The sequence below is a fragment of the Ptychodera flava genome, chromosome 14 (assembly GCF_041260155.1).
Source record: "Ptychodera flava strain L36383 chromosome 14, AS_Pfla_20210202, whole genome shotgun sequence".
Classification (NCBI taxonomy): Eukaryota; Metazoa; Hemichordata; class Enteropneusta; family Ptychoderidae; genus Ptychodera; species Ptychodera flava.
Window position 1 is genome coordinate 8458961 of NC_091941.1, and position 24160 is coordinate 8483120.

Sequence of the window (24160 nt, forward strand, 5' to 3'; positions counted from 1 at the left end):
GCTTCTGTAAATCTATAATGCCTTGTCCTCAACTGGGGTAACCACGTAAAGATAATGGGATAAAGGCATTTAGTAGAGCTGAAAACTTCGGTTTGTTAATCACACCGATTTGCTGAAGACAAACACCGCCTTGATGCTGCGAGAAACCGCAACAGATGTGCCCATTTTTATGCTTTTCAGAGAAACATAGCATGTCCTGTTGACCTTGATATAACGGTAATATAAACACTCGTTGAGTAGGCTTCGAAGCTTGGTCTGCGTCTTTGTATCAAAAGATATACTCCCTGTTAGCGGGAGTTTATCGTTAAAGATGCTATCGAGAAAGAAGGAACCCAAATCGAGTATAGGCGAAGGTTTGGTCGGTAAATACATCAAAAAGGAAACATCTCCATGGCTCAAAGGTGAGTAATATTTATAAATATAGGCCAATCAGTGAGAGTGGATAAATGGAGACTTGCTGTGATGACCCTGTCGAATTCTTGACCTAACAGTTGGTAGAATTTGGGTGAAAAACATACAAAAACTATTGCATGAAATGATTTTCAAGTTTAGTTCAAGCATGGATGTTTTTTTACATCCATGGTTAAAGGTTATCCCTGGCCCTGTATATGAATATTTACACTTATTTATTAGTAGGCGTACCCACGTAATGCAAACACCTGTTTGAAACAGACCTTGGAGGTAAAAAAAGAACAGACACACACACCTTGCATAATTTGTTGGTGTCCTTCACATTTTGATACAGTATTAGTTTTCATGAACATGGCATCAACAGTGATATAATCCATAGCCTTGCAAAGAAACTAAAGTATTCTTTTGAAGCATCATTCAGGACTTTGTTTCTTTACCCTTGAAAGCATTCAGAACATGTTCCATTCTCTGAACAATTTGTGCAATTTTTTCTGTCACAGTGCCATGTCATGACAAATCTTGGCTGAAAAGGCACGTTTTTTTGCTGAAAATATTATCTTACAGATTACATGTCACCAGTTGTGCGTCATGGTCCAACTCGTCGTGTTGCGTCCAGTTCGAGTGATTCTTCCACTCCAGGCACTCCACAGGTGTTACAGCATTCTCACTCCAGAGCTGTTGGTATAGAAAAGACAACAATGTCAGATATGCTGTCAGCAGCAGCATCACATCCACCAGGCCCTTCAGAAAGCCCAAGGAGTAGCAGGGTTCCTGATAGTGCTAGCAATGGTAAGAATGTCTCTTTTGAATGTGCATGTATGCAGAAGCCAATGTTGCCAACTGTTGCTCTTTTCCTTCTATGTCTTTTAGTGAAGGCATGATTTGTATGTCCCTGTTGTCATGGTAATAGGTTAGAATAGGTGTCATCCTCTGGGAATAACTATTCAGACAGGTGAAAAAGCATGCAAAAGTGTTATTACAATTAAACAGTTGTAGGCAGCCCAGGTATGATGCCCAGGCTGTATATAATAATGTGAAATAATTGTAAGTGTAGCTTTATGTATGGATGAACAATCAATTTTTGTGCATTTAAAAATGTATGCACGTTGGATATCCGAAAAGGTACATTTTATATTGTACGTAATAAAGTGATAATTAACTTGGTAAAAACTGCCTGGGAAGGATTTATAACAAATATGTTTCAAATGACTCTTCAAGCATAAAAGAAATTGTCAAGCAATTACTCAAGCTACTTCATACGTGATATAGTAAGACTATCAAGTAATATTCCTTCTGAATAATTAATAAGCAAATTACTCTCCACAGCAGGATCAAAGATTAATTTGTCCATGAAATGTTTCCTTTATTAAAATGCATGGCGATAATGTACGTTTCAAGGGGGAGCATATAATTGTTAACCATATGCCAAGGTTCAATGTGTTTCCAAACAGCAACATACATAGAGGTTGTACTGGAGCAAGCTGTAGTACAAATATTCTCAATTTTTTTCAAATTTCAGAAATACAAGCATTTATTATTGTACTCATAGATTGTACAGTCATAAAATACCTGAAGTGTCCACTAATTGTCCACAAACAACAGTAGAGACCCATAAAAGATAGGTAATGTGAGCTTAGTAACCTTTCCAAAACTGAGAATGTTGTTGCTATTACATTTGTTAGCCATTTGTGACCTCTTTTGTGAAGACTCATGTAGGCAGCCGTATTTTGATCCTCACTATTGTTCATGTGAGAATCATGTGACAAATTTTGAAAACGAAGCAATTCAAATAAATAAATATGGAAAATGGTAAACATGTCAATGCAAAAATATCTAGGGTTCTTTTGTCTGAGTGTCAGCATATTGCCACTAATAATGGTCATAGGTTATCAAATCTGACATTATCAAACAGTGGATGGAAATTTTTCAGAAGTGAAACACAGAGCACTTCATAAATGTGAATTTCTGAAATTGAAATCCTTACAGTTCCTTATACATGACAATTTGTAATCATCCAAGAATATCAACAAGAAATCAATCTTGGGGTCCCTATTTTATTGATGTCTCATTATGGTCTCCCAACTTATCATGCAGATGAATGTAAATAAGGAATTGATCAACTTTTTCCAGTTCATTGTGGGTAGGTAGATTAGTTATCTGCTGCTCAAAACATTTTGAGTAAAAGTAAAACTATCATTTCTCCATAGGTTCTGTACATCCATTGCTGTTCTCACAGTAGTTATTTGTAACTCTGTTTGGGGTAGCAAAATTTAAACCACTAGTTATCAAAATGATATTTCAGTTCAACTTGGACAAGTATTGAATATTTTTTCATGTCTTTGGCATGTATTAACAGTTAGCAAAAATTATTGCTGTCAAAAGAGGAATTAAGTTGTCCAACAAAGTATTGCTGTCAGAAGAGGAATTAAGTTGTCCAAGACTGGCAACCTATTTTGTTGTGTGACTCTGTTCAGTAGCTGCCTAACTAATCCCCACAAAATGTAAACAATCATTGTTCAAACTTACCAAATATATATCACCTACTCCTTTGAAATGAAGCAGAAACTGTTACTGAAATTGTGTCAGTCTTGTATTGGTGGAAATACCTTATTGCAAACTAATCAATTAAAAGGTTAGGATTGTATGTATCCAGCATTGTTTTATAAAATAACCTGCTAACACAGACATTTTGTGCATACTCCAAGCTTCTGATAATTGCTTCACGTATATTTGTAATTTTGTTTATTGCTACAGCTTACTCAAAAGGAGACAGCAGGACAAGCAGTACTTACAGTCTTTTTCAACAGAACCCAACGTCAGGTATGCCATATGATATTGTAGTATTAGTGTGTGTTTTTTCAAGCCTGCATAGAGACAGCTTTCACACATCACTGGTATTTGGTGTTAAATTATCATTTCTGTGGACTTTACCTAGTCTTTCCTTGGTCACATGATTCATCATTTCTTTCAGCCTGGCACTCTAGTGTTGTATGACATCATAAGCTTAGCGCCTTCCTAGTAGGTTCTGTTGATAAAATTTATATTTCTGTGTTTGAACAAACATTAGATTTTTTCTTTTGCAAAACTATCCTGATTGAATTTAGCCAAGCAAAGGTCGATACTCATCTGCTAAATGGTGATGTGCTCATGTACAGCCCTTACAATATGATTTCAGTAATTTCCTATTAAATATCATAAATTGACATCAAAATATCTCAATCAAGTTTTTCAAATCCATTTCTCACCTGTTCTCAGATTTGATGTTCAAAATAACTTCATTTTGCATCATGTATTAAAAGTAAAAAGTAAGATAGTGTGCTTCTGACAGAGTTTTCACGCCTCAGAGAATTCTCAACATTTTGACAATCATGGCATTTCATATATCCTGGTTCATTATCAATGAGTTTTACACTGTCATAATTATGATTTATTTATTTTTGCATGCAATTGCATCATCACAAGTTTGTCAATATTATTTTTTCAGTTTCATGCATCTCCATCCTGTTTGTTTTTTCTCTGCACTTCTCTGTTTTTCCTTTTTTTGCGGTGTTCACCTCATGCCACCATTGTGTAGATGCTTGCAGTAGTAACTTTGAGGAGACATTTGAAAGCATGCAGACATCACTCTATGATAGAGAACAGCAGTACAAAGACGCAGAACATGATGGCGTAGAAACAATAGGTCAGTGTATGCTGTCAAACAAACTGTCAGTATGCTGTGCAGCATGTTCAGCTTGGTGGTTTTCTCAGATCCTCTAAGAGAATATACCAACTCCATCCAGCTTGATCGCCAAAAAGTTGTTGTATTTCATTGTTTACCATCCCACAATTTTAAAGGGAGTGATCTGATTTCACAAATGAAGGAAGTACTTACAGTTTTCATACATGAGCAGCGCAATTGGTTGATTGTTGTATCCCATTTGTGAACATGAGATTTAGGCAGTGTTTTTTCCAAATCCATAATGACAAGGCCTGATATGGTCCCAATCACCCAAATTGTCGATGATAAAATGTAGCTTTCCGAAAACATCTTGTTTTATGTTCCAAATTATGCTACTTTCATATTGTTATTACGAACTGTTAAGGACATAAATAGGCTATTTAGTGTTCATACTGATTATATCACTCGTAGATTCAAAGGTTTCACTAATAAAAAATTTATTGCTTCCTCAATAGTCAATGTAACCTATACTGAAACTGTTTTTTACTGACTTTACAGTCTTTTTGAAAACTTATGTTTTACATGATAACGGTAAAGAATATCTTTTAAAGGGACAAAGTCGGCCATTTTTCATGACTTTTGTTTGGTACAAGATACTACTTATATTGTTTGACATGTTGAAAGATACTGAATGAATGGGTGATCATGCATATATTCGACCCCGGTTTTAGACATGCTACATGAAACCATCGCGATGGATTCATGTATCGTGCCTAAAACCGGGGTTGAATATATGCATGGTCACCCATTCATTCAGTATCTTTCAACATGTCAAACAATATACCGTAAGTAGTATCTTGTACCAAACAGAAGTCATGAAAAATGGCTGACTTTGTCCCTTTAAGAGTTGTGTTGCCAAACTAGCTTGTTTATGAACATAAGTCTTCACATCTGAAATTGCAAAGTTTATTGGTTTTTAGTGAGACAAACTTAACCAAACTAATAATAACGCAAATCTGATCACAGTGACATTCAAGTACAAAGTCTTGTGTTTTTCTATATGGATGCATGCTTTGCAGAGCCAGGGGTGAGTTACTGTTGTTTGATAGTGCTGATGTAGTTTACTTTTACTGATTTTAGGAAATGTTGGGCAGCATGATGATGTGCCATTGCCTCCAGGTTGGTCAGTAGGCAGTACTGTCGGCGGGAAAAAGTTCTATATCGAGTAAGTGATTCAGTACATGTATTTAACTTTCACGGTAACAATATTCCACAGTCATGTGTTTCCTTACTGAATTCTAATTACTTCACATACAAGATAAAGTCTTCATTTTTTCATCAAAAGTCTAAAACACTATGAGAAATAAATAAATCAATCTTTTGTACAAAACCAAATGTAAGAAAACGAAAATTATCATGATAGACTTTAAACTTCAAATACCATTGAAATTTTCCTCAGTGTAGAAAAGGAGAACCTGTTATACACTGGTGTCTTTTTTATAACCTTGTTAATTGATGCATATTTATTTGTATTTTTCAACAGTCACAACACTAAAACAACTCACTGGAACCATCCACTAGAAAGGGAAGGCCTTCCGCCAGGCTGGGAGAAAGTGGAAAGTCCTGAACATGGAGTTTACTATGTCAAGTTAGTTATGATGCTCTCATGCATTGCTTACCACTGTTCTAGCTCTAGATGTATGGAACAGGAAATAACGATATTAAAATGTAACTGATTCAACTGTGAATGTTTGTTCTGCTTTTATGCAGAGATCAGATGTTTTGTGTCATCATGATGAAGTCCTATCCAGAAACTCAACAGTGATCTTGGCATAGTTAATCAGTACCAGTGATTTTTAGACTGACAGTGAGATAAAATAAAATGTAGACCTTTGTGTCGACTTTAAGACCTACTGAAGCAATCATAATACAGAATATTCAAAGAAATTCTGACCTATTCTGTGCCTTAGATGTAACTAAAATATGTAATGTTTCTTAGAGCATTTGAAAAATTATATAAAGACAAAGTGAGCTGTCTGAGATAAATTTGCTGTGGCAAGATGTGTTCACCCACTTTTTAGAAACTTTGTACACTACTGAGTTGATCAATATTAAAAGTTTGACTCTTTGATTGCAGCCATATGGCAAAGAAAGCTCAATACAGGCATCCGAATGCCCATGGCCTGGCCAGGTACAACCCGACACAGGCACTGAGTGGCAGCAATCCAGAACTACCACTGCCATTGCCACCACCACCACCACCACCACTCTACCAGTATGACCAGGGACAGAACAGTGAACAGAGCCCATCTGAAGATACAGTCTGGGTGCCACCAAATCCCTACCTCTACACTGGTAAGTCAGTATCTATTGCCACCAAATATGCACCACTTCATTTGAAAAGATGTGCCCTTTTACTACCAGAATGTCATTTCCAGTGCCTTCAAATCTATGGACAAGACATACCCACTGCCTTCACATTTACTGGTATATGTATGCTAGTCAAACCATCTGGTGTGAAATGCTCACTGGCATCTGTCCTTTGAGAATATTTTTTCATCTGAGTGAAGAAACCTTTCATGCATGTCTGTAGCTCCTGATTGAGGCAGAGTTTTTTTGCTCTAAACAACTCTGAAGTAACCGTGACCCCTTACTGCCCAAACAGTGCAATTTCAGAACTTTGTTTACACAATTCTCAAACAAAGTGACAACCAGTACTGGTATATTCAGTCAGAATTCTAGGCAAGTGTACCCATTCTTCTCTCAAATGTACTCTTGTGGCTTTAAAATGTACAATCATTTCATTGGTCAAAGATTACTCATTATTTCTGATCAGTAAACCATCAGGCATTATCTTCTACTTATTCTAAATCAGCTGTAAAGGTCATGGGGTCAGATGTCATCGTCTTGGTCAGATGTTATCGCTATGAGCCTCCATGATTTTAATGTCATAATGATAACAAGCCAATATTGGTCTAGTTTAACAAATTGTGTTGGGCATCTCATGTAGATATTAGATAAAAACTGACAATGTGCAGAAAGTAAAATTCGATAGCCTGTCCTCCTAGCACACAGTAAAAGCTAAAATCACATGGTTTGATTCTGTTTGACCCCTTGCCACTTGCATGCCAGCCCGATCTCATAGCCAGAATTATTTTGTTTCTCCAATATCAGCAATGAAATTAAATCTGTAATTTTGAGAAAAAAAACGTGTAAAGTTTATCTTTTTTAAGAGAGAACTAGCGTGTAAGAAACACATCCACCTTTATTTTAGATGACTAGGGTCAAAACTTGTCCATGCAAAACAAGTCTGTCATGCACACACATTTTCCACCGAGGCAAACTGAGCCTAACATCATTCATGTGAAACACAATTGTTGCATGATTTTGTATCCACTGTCGTCATCAACAAATAAAATGCAAACATTGTAGCAGCCTTTGACCCTTTCACCACCATGGTTTGGCCCAAACCCATTGTTATCAGTGGTGAATGTGGAACTGTTTACAGGGAATTGGGGGTGAACAGGTTTGAAAGCATTACAAAAGCTATGATGTCTGGATCTCATATAAACCCTCCACAATATTAATGTACATCTACCAGAAAATGAACTTTATACCATATTTTCAGAAAGTAGCTCATACTATATGACCTAACTATAGATGTAATATTGTATGATGTTTCCTTCTTTTCAGAAATACCACACTGGTTAAAAGTTTATGCCAAGGCACCATTTGAACATGATCACAAGCTGGTGTGGGAATTGTTCCGACTGCCACAACTGGACTGTTTCCAGTCAATGATGACGAGGCTGTATAAGGAAGAAGTGGAGTCTGTTGTCATGGGATACGAAGCCTACAGATTGGCACTGCTCAAAGAAATGGAAAAGAGACTTCGACAAAAGCAACAGCAGGAACAAGCACTACAGGATAATGTTGAAACCAAAGTTTAGATTTACCTTTAATCTTTTGAACTCTGAACCTCTGGTAGCCTTTGACATTACACAGAGATTTACCCCAAACTGAGTTCAAATGGCGAAATCACAAGATTTTAGTTCAAACCCATGGTCCCTTTTGATGTTTTCCAATATCTGAACAGTGAAATGGGTGAACAGCTTAAAATATGACAAATACCAAACAAATGCTGCAAGCTTGCTGATAACATTTTGAACTAGAAATAATGTTTGCAATTTTGTTTTGCTGGATATTCAAAAATCTGAAGCAAGTTAAATTTTTAAGCATGTTGTCTCGTTAATTTGAAGCTTGTTCCCCCACAGAGTCAGAGCAGACTTTAATATAGAAAAGCTCCCAATGCAAGGTGAACAAGGGGTCAATTGATAGATGACCTCCATAACAGGGAATATTTACTGTTTTCATTTCATTCCTTTTCTATTCATTTAATGCCATATTGCACATGGATGAAGACCAAGTTAAAACACAGCAATGACTTGGAAGGTGTGATTGACAAGTATGGCATGAAGAAATGATGAACTGAAGCCTAGAATGGAGTAAAAACATATTTAAAGAATTCTACATAAAGTATTTAAAGAATTCTATAGAAACTATTTAATATAAATAACTACATGTATATGAACCACTAAATCTTAAAGTGAAAAAAAGGTTATATTTCTGCCACGTCGTTCTTTTTTCGCCTTTTTTTGAGGTTTACTATTGTCCAAAGCTATCTCAGTATGTTTTATTGCCGAGTTCAACGATTTATTTTGTTCCAATATGGCAATGCAATTATGTTTTGCCCAACAATATTTGTGTTTGCCTGATGCATGTTTTTGGCACAAAATGTAAGTTAGTCTTTACATAGTAGTGATGATGTCTGCCATAAAGTGTGGGAGAGAAGTGTCTTTTGAAAACTTAAACAGTACTTCACTGTCTTTTGAAATGGCTTAGAGTTTATACATGCTTTCAACAGCTTTGAATTTTCAATGCACTATATGCAAACTTACAAACCAACTTACATGGTGACATTACTCTTGTACCAGCCGATTTTCAACAACTGTCCAACTAGATTGTTTTACCTGTCCAAATAGTTGTCCTGCTGTTGGAAAAAGTACAACAGCATGAAATCATGATCTTGCCAACTGTGAAGTAAGTCTATTTTATCAGAGAAAATCAAGCACAGAATATGCCTACGTGAATTAAAATACCCAAGTTGTAATTTTATCAAAGATCATGATATTTTTGAAAACAAAGAAAGTCAATAGAGAGTAGTTGGACCATGAGTGTACTGTTTTCTGTGAAAAGTCAGACGAAATTTTATGAAAGTCAAGAAAAATGTTACAATTACTTCCCTTAATGTTCATGAAATTTCTTGATTTACTGTGAACTAGGTTCTTAAGATACATACCTTTGAAGACTTGAATGTTAAAACACAAAATGATAAATGACGAAACATGTTAATCATCTTTGAAGAAAAGACTGCATTTTACACTTGCACATCCAAATATTTTTTGGACAGATTTTAAGAGTACATACGTAAGCTGTATGCTATTCTTTGATGCTTTGAGTGCAATATTGAACAGATGTGCCTCTACAATTCTTGTCAAATGCACAGAGTTTATATATTTTTTGCTTCCAAACTTCAGAACCAATTCATTTCTTTTTTGCAAGAGATAACTCTTTGCTTTTAAGGCAAGTTGAGCATCGTCCTTCCATTGCTTTTCAATTGATTTTTGTGTGCCTTGATGTCTAACATATGTCTCTTTCACTATTCTTCATAAAATTTAATCTCATCCATTGTCTTTTTGTTTTCTTGAAGTCTACTGTTGCCAGTTGACATTTTATCACAATACACAACACTGGCATTCAGATTTGTACGGCAATGTTGGGTCCCATACATTGTCCTACTTTGAGAAACGGAATTTTACTGACGAAGAAGAACACAGTATTCCACTGCAGTATGCAGCCTTTACCCTTGAAAGTTAAGAGCTCAGTTTAGCAAACTGGTCTGATTTTCAAGGATTGAAAAATTCCCGGGTATTCTTTTTAGGAGCCTAACTTTTTGAAGTTTTTAAAAAGCCACGTAAAGAGGATTCGTTCAATGAAACTTTGTCTAGAAAAGCACGAGGAAGGAGTCGTCAAACACCCCCATAGTTCTGAGGTCAAACAGTTTCGTTTGAATTATTTTGTTGGGTATGAATATCTATTCTTGCTTGCCAAGCATTGTGATCAAACGATGTGAAGTTTCTCTGTTAGATGGTTTGTCCAAAACATGACCTAGATTCTCTAGATTATTTTCTTGTTTTAAGAACATGTAACATTAATGTAATTTTTCTTTTTAATTTTTACAAAATTGATATAAAAAGCTACAGTCTCAAGCACAGCTCATCTTACTTAAAATTTATCAATAGTTGCTGGGTGAAACAGTATGGCAAAGTGTTTTCTTTCATTCAGTGTTTGATGCTGTTAATTTTGCCCCGAACTCTTTCCTCAATTTACTCAACTGTAAACTTTTTGGGTTAAACCTGTACAGTGTGAAAAGTCATACTTTCAATGTTTATTCATTGTATCAACAGCTGCAGAACTTTGTGTTTGCAGAGTTTAAAATTTACAGTGACCTCTGAACTTATATTTTTTGCTTTCTTGAGAACCAAAGATGAACTATACTTACTCCAGTCCAGTGTCTTTGGGCTAATTTGTATCCATGGCATGCCTTACAGCTGACAAGATGAATCTAGCTGCAAAAATCTTAATTGCTGCTTTTCTGTTGGATAATTTCAGTTACAAGGGTCGATACTTACATGTGTTGTACTTCAATGAGGTAGTTTAAAACGCTTCTCTATGTGTAGCCTTGTAGTTCCTTATATTTGGATATGAAATATCTGCTGTTTATTTGCAGAAGTTTCATATTATGTACCACTTTTTGTAAGTTTAAAAAGTACCTGGTTCGCAAAGTAGCTTCCACATTCACCAATGTCATTTTTAGCTAACGCCATCTTGACATTAGTAAAATAAATTCCTTTCCTGAACAAAGATGATTACTTTTTTCAACCTTAGATATGTAATTGAAGATTTTTCAGTTTTAATTGGACGTCCAACGTCTTTAAAATTTAGGATGCAAGAGTCTAGGTTCAACCCACCTACTGCCATTGTGTAGTGTGACCAGCTTTGGGCACATCTGAAGAATGCTGGGCTCACTCGCCAAAATGAATAATATTGAGTTTCCTAGGGGGCATCTTTTACCTTTTTGAAACAGTGGACCCCCTAGCATTATGTTGGTTTAAAACATATAGTGCGGGGTCTGTCTTCTTCAGCGTTGCCCAGAATTGGGTCACAGGCAATTTGAGATGAATTATGTAAACTTGTATAGAAAATAATTCTGGTCTTTGTCTTGTAAACTGAACAGAATGTGTATATTCCTACTTATTAGACTGATTTCCCCTGGACTAGTTCGAAGGGGCAATTTACGATAACAAAATTGTTCTAGTATAATTCAGCAGTATGTTAATTTTCAATGTCATGGTCTAGTGTTATTAAATATGTACAGAATGTTTCAGCTTTAAGTCTCTTGAATTAATTTTTTGTACTGTCTTGAAATGATTCATTGTTCCATTATTTCTGTGCCTGATTTGTACAGTGCAACATATACAAGTATACATGACATGCCACCGGCATACTTACATAAATATTATTATCAAGCTACGTACCACACAAACAGTTACACTAGTGTGTACTCTAGGCTACAGTAAGCCAATAACTGCGACTGATAGGCTACAAGTGCAAACACAAATACTCTTGACAAATTACTTTTGTGTACACACAAGTATTGTCTTTATCGGTACTTTATGTGAACCATGAGTATCTACCCTATAAATTAAATCAGAATCAGTTTTCTTGTTATCGGCTTTCCATAATGCATATACTCTGACCAACATATTTTATGGTATTTGTATATATAGATGCCGGGTAAACCATCATTGTCAAGAGATACATACAGGTCTAGTCATGTGTACAATCAACCTATCTGCCCACCCATATGCTATGTTTACTTTCAATGGCATAGGCCACATTTTGCACAGCTGTTCATTTCGCTGTACATTGACCTTTGACTCTGAACTCAGAAGTATTTCCAGTTTATTCATCCCTGGATCCAGGGTTTGTTGTTTTATGAAGTGGATCATAGATCTGCTACCACAACAAAAACCTACTTTGTGAAGTAGGTTTTGCTGTCATGGTCAAGTATGCCTTGTCAGCTGTATTAAAAACTCTAAAATGCACACGTTTCTAGCTGTAATGTTGGGTTTTAAAATTTGTAATGAACGGCAGATTTTATGTTGACGTGTGCAGATGTGCAGGAATCTTCTATTTGAGAAATTAATGGTTAGCTTGCAGGGGAAGGATTGTCAAAAACAGTTTGAAAGCATCCTGGGAATGATTTTAATGATATTCAGATAAGCTAATGTCATCATTTTCAAGGTGAAATTCACCAAAGTTTATTTTTATCTCACTTGCCTTTCATAATAACCAATCAAACATATACTGGTAGTCTTGTGTTGATGGCATTTTTCAGCTCCACTGTCAGCGATGTGGAGCCTACAAGATGGGTTGATTGTCTGTCAGGTTCATCATCCGTCTGTGTGTCATCCATCAACAATTGATGTTTTCTCTGAAACTGCTTGTCTCATTGCTTGTGAAATTAGGTTGACCTTTATAGCCAATTCTGTCCAAATTGTGGTAAAACTCTATCTATTTTGGGAGAAATTTTTACCAATTTTGGTTAAAAAATCTCTGAAATGGCCTTTTGGATTAGTTTGAAACTTGGTATACAGGTTCCTTAGGGTGACCTCAGTCAAGTTTGTTCAAATCATTGTGAAATTTGGATATTACTAATTTTTAGGTAGTTTTCCTGATTTTTGGACAAAAAATCTCTGAAACCACTTGTTTGATTGTTTTGAAATTTGATGTGATCTATGTGAATGATCTATATCAGTTTTGTGTAATTTGTGATGAAATCTACAATACTTTATTTTTGGGTTATCTTTGCCATTTTTGGTCAAAAAATTCTAAAAATCTTCTCATATTGCTTTTGTAAGCAGGTTCATAGGGGTGACCTGACTCAGATTTGCTAAAATTATGATAAAACTTGTGTATTTATATTTTGGCACAATTTTCCTGGTTTTAATCAAACAAAATGGTTGAGCTATGGTTAAATGTTAGTACTTAGAGAAAATGCACCACCATCAATGTATGCCAACCAGCAGTTGAAGCCAGCACTGATCTATGCAAATGATACCTGGTTGGACCCTTTCCCATCGAGAAAAGTAATGTACTGTCAGAAATTTGCCGCCGATATTCAAATACCTCCCATGTTTGTTAGTATTCCCTATAACTGGCCCATCCCTGTTATCTAAATTATCTTGAATATCATTGCGGAACGATATTGGCTGCTAGGTCACTTGTTTACCTTTCCATCTACTGTTAAGTCTAGCTTATAGACTAAACTGGTCGCTTCGTGTGCCTTCTGCAATACATCTCAATTACCCGTAGCCATTTTACAGATTGTCATAAAAACACAAACAGTTACCATACCATACATAATGTATCTGCCAGTGACTCAGAGTATTCTAAAAGTAAGCATTTCTGAAACTGAACCTGGATAGAAAGTCATGATCACCAAGAAATGTCAAAACTTACATGATGAGCACACCAAAATTACACATCACCAGTGTGTGTTTTTAGTCAGTAATTTTGTAATTTCTGCAATATTATACAATCAGTCAGTACTTATGTTAGGTGTACCAATTATTTGATCAATACATCCTTACTAATGATTGTTTAAACGCTCAGTAGCACTGTAAGTCTGCTGTCTTTAGTTTGCATTAACTTACTGTTACAAAGTAGCAAATACTATTAAGCTTTCTAAACTTTACATCTGGTCAAAAGGTCATTTTCCAACAGTAGCAGTCCACAGGATGTAAATGCAAGGCTCTTTAAAAATTCAAGTTGAAGGTATTTCACTATGCTTAAGTATTGCCCAAAACAGCCCAAAGTTAGTTGAATACTGGACAAACAAACCATTAACCACAAATATCATACAAAGGACTAAGAGTAGCTTGAAATAGAGTTTTTATTTTTGCAGTCACTGAAGTCATCATAAATATAGAAAATTATTCACAATTTACACTTGTTATTGTGCTCAAAAACAAGACTTAAAATCTGTCGCTTTCAGCTGATCACAGACGGGGTTAAATTTGAAGCAATCACGCATCACATTAGACATTTGTTAAGTTTTGAGGTGGTTAAGGAGCAACAATTTACAGAAAATATGCTGCTGTCTGGACGGTTTAAAGTTGGATGTTCGGAACAGTACAAGTTCTGTGTCCGGTCATGCTTATCAATGTATGCTGCTTTTTCAGCTTTCTCTACGGAACAGAAATTACACTTGTTGAATTCCATGCTTTAATATTTTGCTGTCAAAGTTTTCCAGAACAAGTCTTTCTGTAACTATCTAGGGAGATTATATGTGCAAGTACTGTGTGGAAACTGAAAAATACAAAAGTTGTTTTCGTAAAGCTTGCAGATGAAGTGGTCATGTGTGACCACTTGCGAGTTGACATATGCCCTCTGAGAGAAATACAAAAATTATATTAAAAACACTGACAACACTCACATATACAATGTAAGTACAGTATTATTTTGCAGTGGTGTTCAATTACTGTACACTCATGGTTTTCGAAAGCTGAAAAAATGGCCCTAACATTCTAGTATTTTGGGCACCGAGTAATGAAATATTATCATCAATGTTAATTATCGCTGTCAATATCATTCACAGACATAAAATGGTCACATACAAAGACATACAGACAATATAAAAAGAGTTTTAGCTGCAATCTCTTAAAAAGACAATGATCTCATGGGACATATACAGTGAGATAGGATGACTGAAAATAAAGTGCTCAGAATTTCAGTTTGTGTTTTATGTAAAATACATATAATGAAAAGTGTTTAACACATGAATGGAATCTTGTAAAGTTGCCATCAAATTCATGATAAATACTGAATTTTTTCTTTGGTGTGCTGAGAAAGCAATATACAAATGCATGTAAAAAAATTGACTTTCTACATTAATATCAAATACTTGGACATGTATATATATATACATCTGTGTTCAGCAAATATGTACACATGTTAGTCACCTCAAATTATTCATTCTTGGAGTCTGACTGGAAGGGAAAACGTGGTTGAAAAACACCATGGGTGTTGACACAAACGGTAATGTACATTTGAGCTGCTGTACACTTCCTAACCAATACTGAATATGTTGTAATTAGGTCCACATAAAAATATTGTCAGTCACTTGTTATATTCAACACTTTGGAATTACAATCCGATTCTCTGGATTTGCATACTGTTCTGAAGTTTATCTCCGATGAGTTCTCATAGCTCCTGTGGTTGCAGCACCTGCGTGTCCGTCCTTTAGTGAGGCTGTAGGTGAGCTTGTCGGTGACAGCCTTGCCATTTTCTCAACTCCAATTCTCTCAACAAAGTAATTTTGTATTAATGTTAGTTTGCCATCAGTTCCGAGTGTTTCCAGTGGTGGGTCATGCTTTTTGTGACAGCGTTCTGCTAAATTATCAATTGCCATTAGAATTGTACCTAATATCTGGCTCTGCAAGACACAAATATAAATGATAGACAGTGTCAATAAAGTGATTTTAGATGTTAGGCATATGAGATAAATGAGATTTCTCAGGTATTTTATGTCATGCCCAATATGTCATTTGGGAATACCAGATATTTTGATATAACTGGAAAGCAGACATACATAGCCAAATTAAGGCACCATATACCCATTTCAGTAACCAAAACTCATTTGTACAATTATAGACAAACGTGTGATATATTATTAGAATAACTTGTAAACTTGTCAAAATAACTGTCTAACTCAAGGCATAAGACATATCTCCATATCAGTTCAGATGAAAAGCCTTGACAGGTGGGTCTCAGTACACTCTAGTAACTGAACCAAGATGCCTTCAAAGTAAATCTTTATTGTAAATGGCTGATTGAAAAGTGTCTGCAAACACCCAACAGCAATTGCCATGAACAGAACTTTATGCGTAGGAAGAGTAAAAGGCAGGAGGCATTATTTCCAAAATCGAAGGAAAAAGCTGTCTTATGGATGCTATATCCGCCAACTTTCTATTATTTGAGAAATCAGTTCTACTGATTGGCATCTTGAAGCAAAATGAAAACGTTGTTGATAGAAACCATCTTCATTTCATTTGCAGAAAAAACCAATAGACCTAGCAGTAATTTTATTAGTTTTATTGTAAACCAGGCACATATTTGTGAGCTATAAGCTGTTCTCAGAGCATGGCGTTTCAGTACAGCAAGGTTATTCCCAGTACTTGTCATTATACCTGTCATTGTTTTAAGTTCATATTAAGTTTTAAAGGGCTAGTAGCGATAACTTTTGATTATTTAACCACTAGTTTTGTTTTCAATGTCGGCTGTAGTTTCTTGATATAATCCTCAAAGCATGTTGAAACACCTAATATTTAGCTTTTAACACAGAATCTGTACATGTAAAATGCACTGTTTTTGTTTACATTTGAATTCTTGTCCTGACAAGAATTCACTTTTCAGCCACAATGCAGTTTGCACTTGTACAGGCTGAGTTAACGAGCTGAATGCTTTGTAGCTCAACATGCTTCGGGGAGAGGAACAACTGTAGTTGACAGTAAAAATAAAATAGAGAAAAAAATCATCAAATGTTACAACCATTGGCCCTTTAAGAAGGGTTTTTCATTTTATTGCTGACAAGCATAGAATACGTAAACACAAAAAACAGCATCTCTGGCCTTTGCAACATTACAGGAATAACTATGAAGGACAAATATTGCCATAGAAACATGTACTGATACTGGTCGACACCATTATGTGATTATAAAATGTAAGTGATATGCTGTCTGTGTCCATAGCAACCAGTCTTGCCACAAAAACACAGTAGTTGATTATTTCCTGTTGAGGTATCACAGATATCTATTTATGTGGAAGGATGGATTTCTGAATGATTTTAACAGTGTTTATGCAATGCCTGAGTATTGTGGAGACAATTTTTATGCAACCCTGAACCTTGTTTTTATCTGTATTGCAGTCTCTAAATATCACCAAAATGTACAGCAAAGAGAACACTACCTGAGGCAATTATGATTCCATGTTTTGACTTAATTTTTACTCAAAGGTAAATATACACAGTTAAAGTCACTCCATGACTGTGACATAGCAAACATCATTGACTGCAATGATTTTCATTGAATTTCCAAAGAGTTGAAATATATAAACCAAATACACCCTACATGATGTAAAATGCCACATGAAATGACTTTTACAGCAATTTCTTCTGACTGATACTTCCATTGTCAAAAATAGATACAGTTAATATAAGAAAAGGGTAAAGTTTTGCTACACTGTTATTTCAATACATTTAGCTTAAAAAGTCTTTCCTTGAGTGTTACATTGTTGCATTTCATGGCTGAGTAATTACTACACATTTAATAATCATAATGTTTCTTTCAAAAATACAATGTTAATTTGGATCCAGAAGGAGATGGTAGATTTTAAATAAAAGACATCCCTGGAACCCATTAAGGGCAACAGCTTGGATATTTTTGTAAAGCACACAATTGAACACACAATTGAATACTATGCTTAATGAGGGACAGCTACTACTAACAAGCATTTCTATTTGTTCTGAAGAACTGATGAAATGTTGAAATAAAAAACATATTAGAGAAATATTAAAGCTGATATTTGAAATTCAAAATGACCCAAACCATCTGCATTAAATATGTAAGGAAAGATGAAATATTTAATCCACTTAACAATTAAAATATATTTGACAACCTACTCTTTCAATATTTCCATTGATGAAATTCTTTAAAAAGGAATTTACAGGTAAAGTGCTGAAGCATGGGGGATTTTTAATGAAAGCATTAAATTATGGCTGTCACACAGTTCACCTTTACATCTTGCACTGTGTGTTTTTACAGCGTATAATACCCTTTGTAATTTTATTACTGCATTGATTTTATGGTTAAGGCAAGGCTTTATTATTCCCGATCGATTTATGGTGAATAGCTTGAGTGATTGAAAAGCGGATATGTGGATGTGTGAATGAGAATTTAATACAAACCCATTATGAATACTAAATGCACATAATGAAAAAATGTGGCTGAATTGCTTACCTAAGTACTTTCATTGTTTTTTTATCTCCTAATTTCTAGAAGGTTTATAAATTTTTCTTTACATTCTTTTCAAAACTGACATGCCACAATGCTGTATTGAAAGCGTGCACAGTACACCATAAATTTGAAGTGTCATGCATCTCTCTTTACCTTAAACTTGACTTACAAATTCTCCAATACAACCATTTCTCAATAAAATATCACAAACATATGATTTTCACTCCAAAGTCAGTCAGAATGCCACATTTATGACAGCAAAATATGAAAATGAAACAAAGCATATTATTTTCATGGATGAGACTTTTGTTTACGACAAAAATAAACAGCATCATCATCACAGACTTACCTGTGATCGGTAGGTTTGCCTCTCATTCATGAGTACTTCTTCTAAATGTGTGTTTGTGTCCACTCTTTCCTCCTGTATGCCCTGTAACTCTGCCAGCTTTGCATTTATCACCTGCCAGGTACAAAAATCAGGAATTTTGTTACTAAGAATGCAAAAGTTTGTACATCATGAAAAATAAAGTACATAATGTGATACAGCCAAGCAAGTCTCCAAAAATGATCTTTTATGAGTGAAATTTAAATTAGTATAACCTAACAGATGTATTTTATGTCCTTGAAATCAAAACCCTTGAAAAAGGAATGTTAGCTTTCATTGAGTCATAATAGAATCCAATACATTAATATAAGCCCATACAATAACAGTACCCAAAGTGGAATATGATATATTCTATCTGCAAACCATCTAATGATTAATAATCAGAAGTAAATATGTCAACCAATCCTAGGCAAAGGTCATCAGGATACATAAACACAAGATAAGACATTCACTGGTAACCCAGGTGGCATCTGAATGAAAAGAAATAAAACCATGAGAAAGGAAAATAAAAATTGCATATCTGTATGTGAAAACTTACCAGTTTTCTTTGGTTGTGTTTATATTTTGTATCATCTAGTTTGTCTCTGGCTTTTTCTAGCTGGTCGTAAAGGTCACCGACCCTTTCAACAAGGACTTGATTTGTGGCACTGAGTGTTCGATGTCTGTCCATGAGACTGTGCAGCATGGAATCATTCACCTCAAGGTAATCTAGTGAAAATATAGAAACAATATATGTATCTAATTATCTATGTGGTGATGGGTAATTAATAACTTTATTATATGAGATAAGGACCTTTATGTGGTTAGAAAAAACTGTAATAAAACAGTGTTTCATAAATTACAATTATACATTAATGGAATCAGTACTTATAGTACGCAAGCTGTTAGAATGCAAGACGAAGTATGAATGTATGCAAAATAAACAAAAAATATAGTATCAACAATTAATGCTTCCATGGTTACTGCATTTAATTAGTTCAAAAATGATGGTGTTAATAACGTACATCACGCACTGGTTTCTTGATATGTCAAAATTTGAATCCAGACACAATGTGTTGGTCCATTTGGCTTTAGTCCAAATGGAAAAGTTTATTGACATATATAGAAAAAAGAGCATTGTGAATACTATAGACAATAAGGTATGGGCATGTTTACTATGTTGGCCAATGCATCTTTGCTTAAACAATTCACAATGCACACAAAAGGTATTCTAGAGTCAAAATTAACACTGTACTGCACGTAACAATAATGTAATAAATTTAGTGGCAGACGCAGGCAATGGTTTGCAGGTGTGACTTAAATTGACGTACTTTCTGGCAAGATGTCCAAGACCTTCATTAAATAATCTTCATATATTTTATACCGCTGAAGCTTTTCCAGTAACTTTTTATGCCTGTAAATAATATGGATGGAAAGAAACTGAAATGAGAGGGTTGAACAAACCGTAGGAAATTGATTAAAATGAATGACTTGGGTGAATTAAGCTACTTATCAAGAGTACAAAAAAGAATCAATGAATTTAGTGTGAAAACCTCAAAATTTCAATAAACATAATACACCTGATCCAGTGACTGTTGAACGCTGAGGTTATCTGTCATTGTTCATTTACCACTTGAGACCCTTTCCTGTACAATTTATTGCCATTTATTGATCTTGAAATCTGCTTTGTTTTCATAAAAAAATCAAATTTAGGAGCGAATGCATGTGGTATCTAACAGACACCAAAACACCACTGTAGCATTGTGATGTCTGACTGACTTCCATGAAGTCATGATCTCCTGGTCAAATTCTATATCGTATGAAAGTTAACCCCAAAGAGTATTTGTTTCAGAATGGCATCTCCATAAACGATTTACTTGATGGCATCTGCAAGCAATATGAAATGTGCATTGTTAGAAAATCAGAAGCTCCCATAATTCATGACTTACCTTATTTTTAATTCTTCTAATTGGTGTATTAACACTTCATGCTCGTTGGATTTCTGTTCTTTTAATTTCAGTTCTGTCTGGTATTTTTGAATTGCTCGTTTTCTCTTTGCTTCATTTTCATTGATGAATTTGTCAAATTTTTTCACTCGCTCTGTCATCTGTAATCAAACAGTTGCTTGCATTTAGATGGTTGAATGGTTTTCTGTATTATCCTGACCTTTGTAAATGCATTAAATCAAAAACAAATATTTTAATTGTTCAGTGAGCTAAATACACAACTTTACATCAGAGAGCACACTTGTTTTAACAAACATTGCCAATAATCTATTATTTTGTCTTGTTCAACAACTATAAAGGCTGATTAATGTTTTTCAGGGTTTATTTTATTTTCAATGTGATATGCTGTTTATTTTCTATTTTATTTCTCACCCGCTGTTGTTTTTTCTGAAGATCCAGTCTCCTTTCGTCGCATTCTCCCATCCGTCTTTGAAATTCTGCTCTTTTAGCTCGTAGTTCTAAGTTAGCTTTCTCTACTTCGACTTCTCTCTTCAGCAGAAGGGTCTTTTGCATGGTATTCAAGCCGGTCTCAATCAGCTTGCCAGCCGACTTGAAATAGGAGAAAATGTAAATAATGTTGCATTTTAAAGCCGTGTTTACTGTGTACACATTACATGTGAAAGAGAGAGAAAGTCCATTTGTATGTTAACAGACTTGAGAGGATAGGTATTTGCTGCATTGATTTACTGTGATTTTTTGTTCAGTAGTTGATGTCTGATTTACATTCTCTCTATTTCCAGTCTGAAATTATGAAAAAAACTAAAACTGCTATAATAGCAGAATGTAGATATATATCTGAATACCAAACATTGAAAACTAGCTTATTTTCAGAGTGGAAATTGAACATCATTTGAATAAATATTGCGACTACATCCTACACAGAAAACTGAAATGCTATGAGATGGTGTCTTACATATACTATTTAAGCCAAGAAAAAAGATGCTTCAATATGATATTTACTATTACCGCTACGTTTGCCAACCCTGACCATTTTTCACTGCATAATGAGCAAACTTCTTGAAGTGCGGAAATTTTACCAAATTTTAATACCTCTTCCATGAAAAAGATACCCATAAAGTAAAAGGAGATATCACACGTTCCAAATTTGCAAACTTACTCTGCAAAGTAATTTTGAAGGAAATACTAGTATACTACATATTTTATCTCTATCTGGAAAAATGATTGTATAGAAGGGAATATATACTACAAATACCATAAATGATATCAGTGGCTTACCTCTTTGACCACAGGATACCTGCGGACATCTTCCTCTTCATCCCTGAATGGCATGGGTGGAAAAAATTAGCAATTCATTTAACTAAATTAACATTCATGACAGAACACCGTATTCAACTGTAAAGCGCTGTCCATGATAACAATAGTTGCATGAAAGATTACAATTCCTTACACTTATCATTTTGGATTAATTGAGGATATGTCGAAAGTAAAATATAGTGCGAGAATGTCCTGTCGACATATGACGTTTTTTGCATATTAGCTTCGCAAAAAAGTTCAACGTTCATTCAATTTCAATACAAGAATATAGCTCAAGAACATGTTTCACAAAGGGTAGATGGAAAGTGTTCGTCCACTGACGAAGTGCCTGCCGTCTTTGACTCAACCGCCATACCTAATCAGTGTAAATTCCCGCTATATAAACCACATCTCCGAGTTGAACGTTTATTAACATCGGGAAGACAATGTTCACGCTTTTGCAACAGAAACTACTAGCGAAGATTTGGAAAGAATCGTGCACTAAAATATTTCCACAACTTGGCAACCCTGTAAGGGGGAGCCTCTGGACGCTCGACGTTGCGTGTTGTAATACAGCATTTTGTATGGCTTCAGTACACAAGTCAGTGCATTATCAACTTACTCTCTGTTTCCAAGCTGTGTCACGAAGACGTTGTGTTTCTGCTCATCCAGTTCTAATCTGTAAGATCCGGACTCCATTGTTGTCATATTTAGAATGACCAGTGTCCGCAAAATGTTTCGAATTCTCTTAAAGTTTAAGCAGTCCTCCGATGTCTCGACCCATAACAATCAGTACTAACAGACTTTAGTTATGCAAATAAGGTGTGTACGGGTAGGATCTGTGAGCGCCACCATGGTGACCGATGCAGTCACGTGATCAACTAATGGGTGATTAACATGACATCTGCTCACACACAGACAGATGTTCGCTTGTTTGCAGTGGCTATTACGCCGACACAAGTGCGCGCGAAACACGGGTCACCTTTCAAGCAAAAATCACGTTGGAAACTGCCATGTTAAAATATCTTTGTTATTGGGAAGGGCACAGGTGCTCAACACTCAAACGCTGCTGTACTGTATTATATTTTCATTGCAATGGCCATACTGTGGGGAAGGATACGATACTCCCTTTCCTGTTTTCTGGGTTCACAAGTTTTCAAAATTGGTCAAAACTGTAATACTCATGCATGTTGCAACTTTGTTGTGTAATACCTTTGGGGCATAATTAATAAAGTGTCTTGATTCATTATATATATATATTGAATTAGACATGCACTTTCAAATTTGTATATCTGATGGTTTCATTTCTTGAAAAATTTTCTTCTGATTATGGAAATCGGGAAAGAGAAGGATACTGGCATATATAAGCTAATGAAACCAATGTTAACTTCATTTCAAGAATGTATACTGATTTGATTTTATTACTTTTACATTAAAGGAACATTCACAATGTATAGTCTCAATAAAGGCAACAAGAACTGAAAACATCTCATTTGAATATTCGCTTTGATAAAAATAATAATGGCATGTATGGTATGGAAGACACTGACCATACTTGTGATACATTTTCTAGGCAGACTTCAGTTCTTTAGAAAATCTGATAATTGATAACGACAAAAGCTGTTTTCTAGTTGTTTTATCAACTATAAAGTTCACATACTGTCAGTGGATGAGATGATAGAAATCAAATATATCTATGGTGTCCTTGACACACCAAGGGTGAAGGTCTCTCAGACCAGCAGATAGACTATAAATATTTATATTATCAATGTATAACAAAAAATTATCGGTTTTCTGTGACTCTTCTGACAGTAGGGTCACAGGTTTGGTTTATTGACCTAACTATCAGGGTGTTAGAGATGCTGCTGGTAATGTCTAAAGACAGTAACTATGTCCTCTAAAACAGTGATCAATTTTACTCAAGACAACAATTCATGTCCTACACGGAAAATTGTCACTTGAATTTCGGAGTATTGTGACATTTGAGTTTGTCCAAATCTGAGAAACATAACATCAAATTCCTAAATCCTGAGTCACATCATTTTAAAGAGCAACTCAACCCCAAATCTGGTGTCACATGATTATCAATGGCTACAGGACATTAACTTTAATCCTAGATCACTTTAACCTCTAAAGTTTCAAATTCACAGTACAAAAATAGCGTCTCTTTATTGCATCAAAAAATCAATGTTTAAAAATTTTATCAAACTTTCCTTGAAACATTATAAATATGAGTTAATACACAAGAACATGTAAATCTCTTTCA

The 24160-nt window shown here is 35.0% G+C and overlaps 2 protein-coding genes across 3 annotated transcripts; one reads left to right on the forward strand and one right to left on the reverse strand.

Moving 5' to 3' along the window:
* Positions 1-267: 267 nt before the first annotated feature.
* Positions 268-11586, forward strand: LOC139149207 (protein salvador homolog 1-like). 2 transcript variants are annotated; one of them, XM_070720778.1, is made up of 8 exons: positions 268-401; positions 976-1200; positions 3166-3231; positions 3986-4093; positions 5213-5297; positions 5616-5720; positions 6210-6427; positions 7766-11586. In XM_070720778.1, the coding sequence occupies exons 1-8, from the start codon at positions 311-313 to the stop codon at positions 8020-8022; spliced, it is 1155 nt and encodes a 384-aa protein (XP_070576879.1). In that variant the 5' UTR covers positions 268-310; the 3' UTR covers positions 8023-11586. The 2 variants fall into 2 exon arrangements, with proteins under 2 accessions (XP_070576879.1, XP_070576882.1); XM_070720781.1 differs by lacking the exon at positions 3986-4093.
* Positions 11587-14132: 2546 nt separating this feature from the next.
* On the reverse strand, positions 14133-22724 carry LOC139149210 (coiled-coil domain-containing protein 42 homolog). The gene is made up of 8 exons (XM_070720784.1): positions 22517-22724; positions 21877-21919; positions 21013-21189; positions 20584-20741; positions 19966-20048; positions 19194-19363; positions 18620-18730; positions 14133-15692 (listed from the first exon to the last, which is right to left on the reverse strand). The coding sequence occupies exons 1-8, from the start codon at positions 22600-22602 to the stop codon at positions 15444-15446; spliced, it is 1077 nt and encodes a 358-aa protein (XP_070576885.1). The 5' UTR covers positions 22603-22724; the 3' UTR covers positions 14133-15443.
* Positions 22725-24160: the final 1436 nt, after the last annotated feature.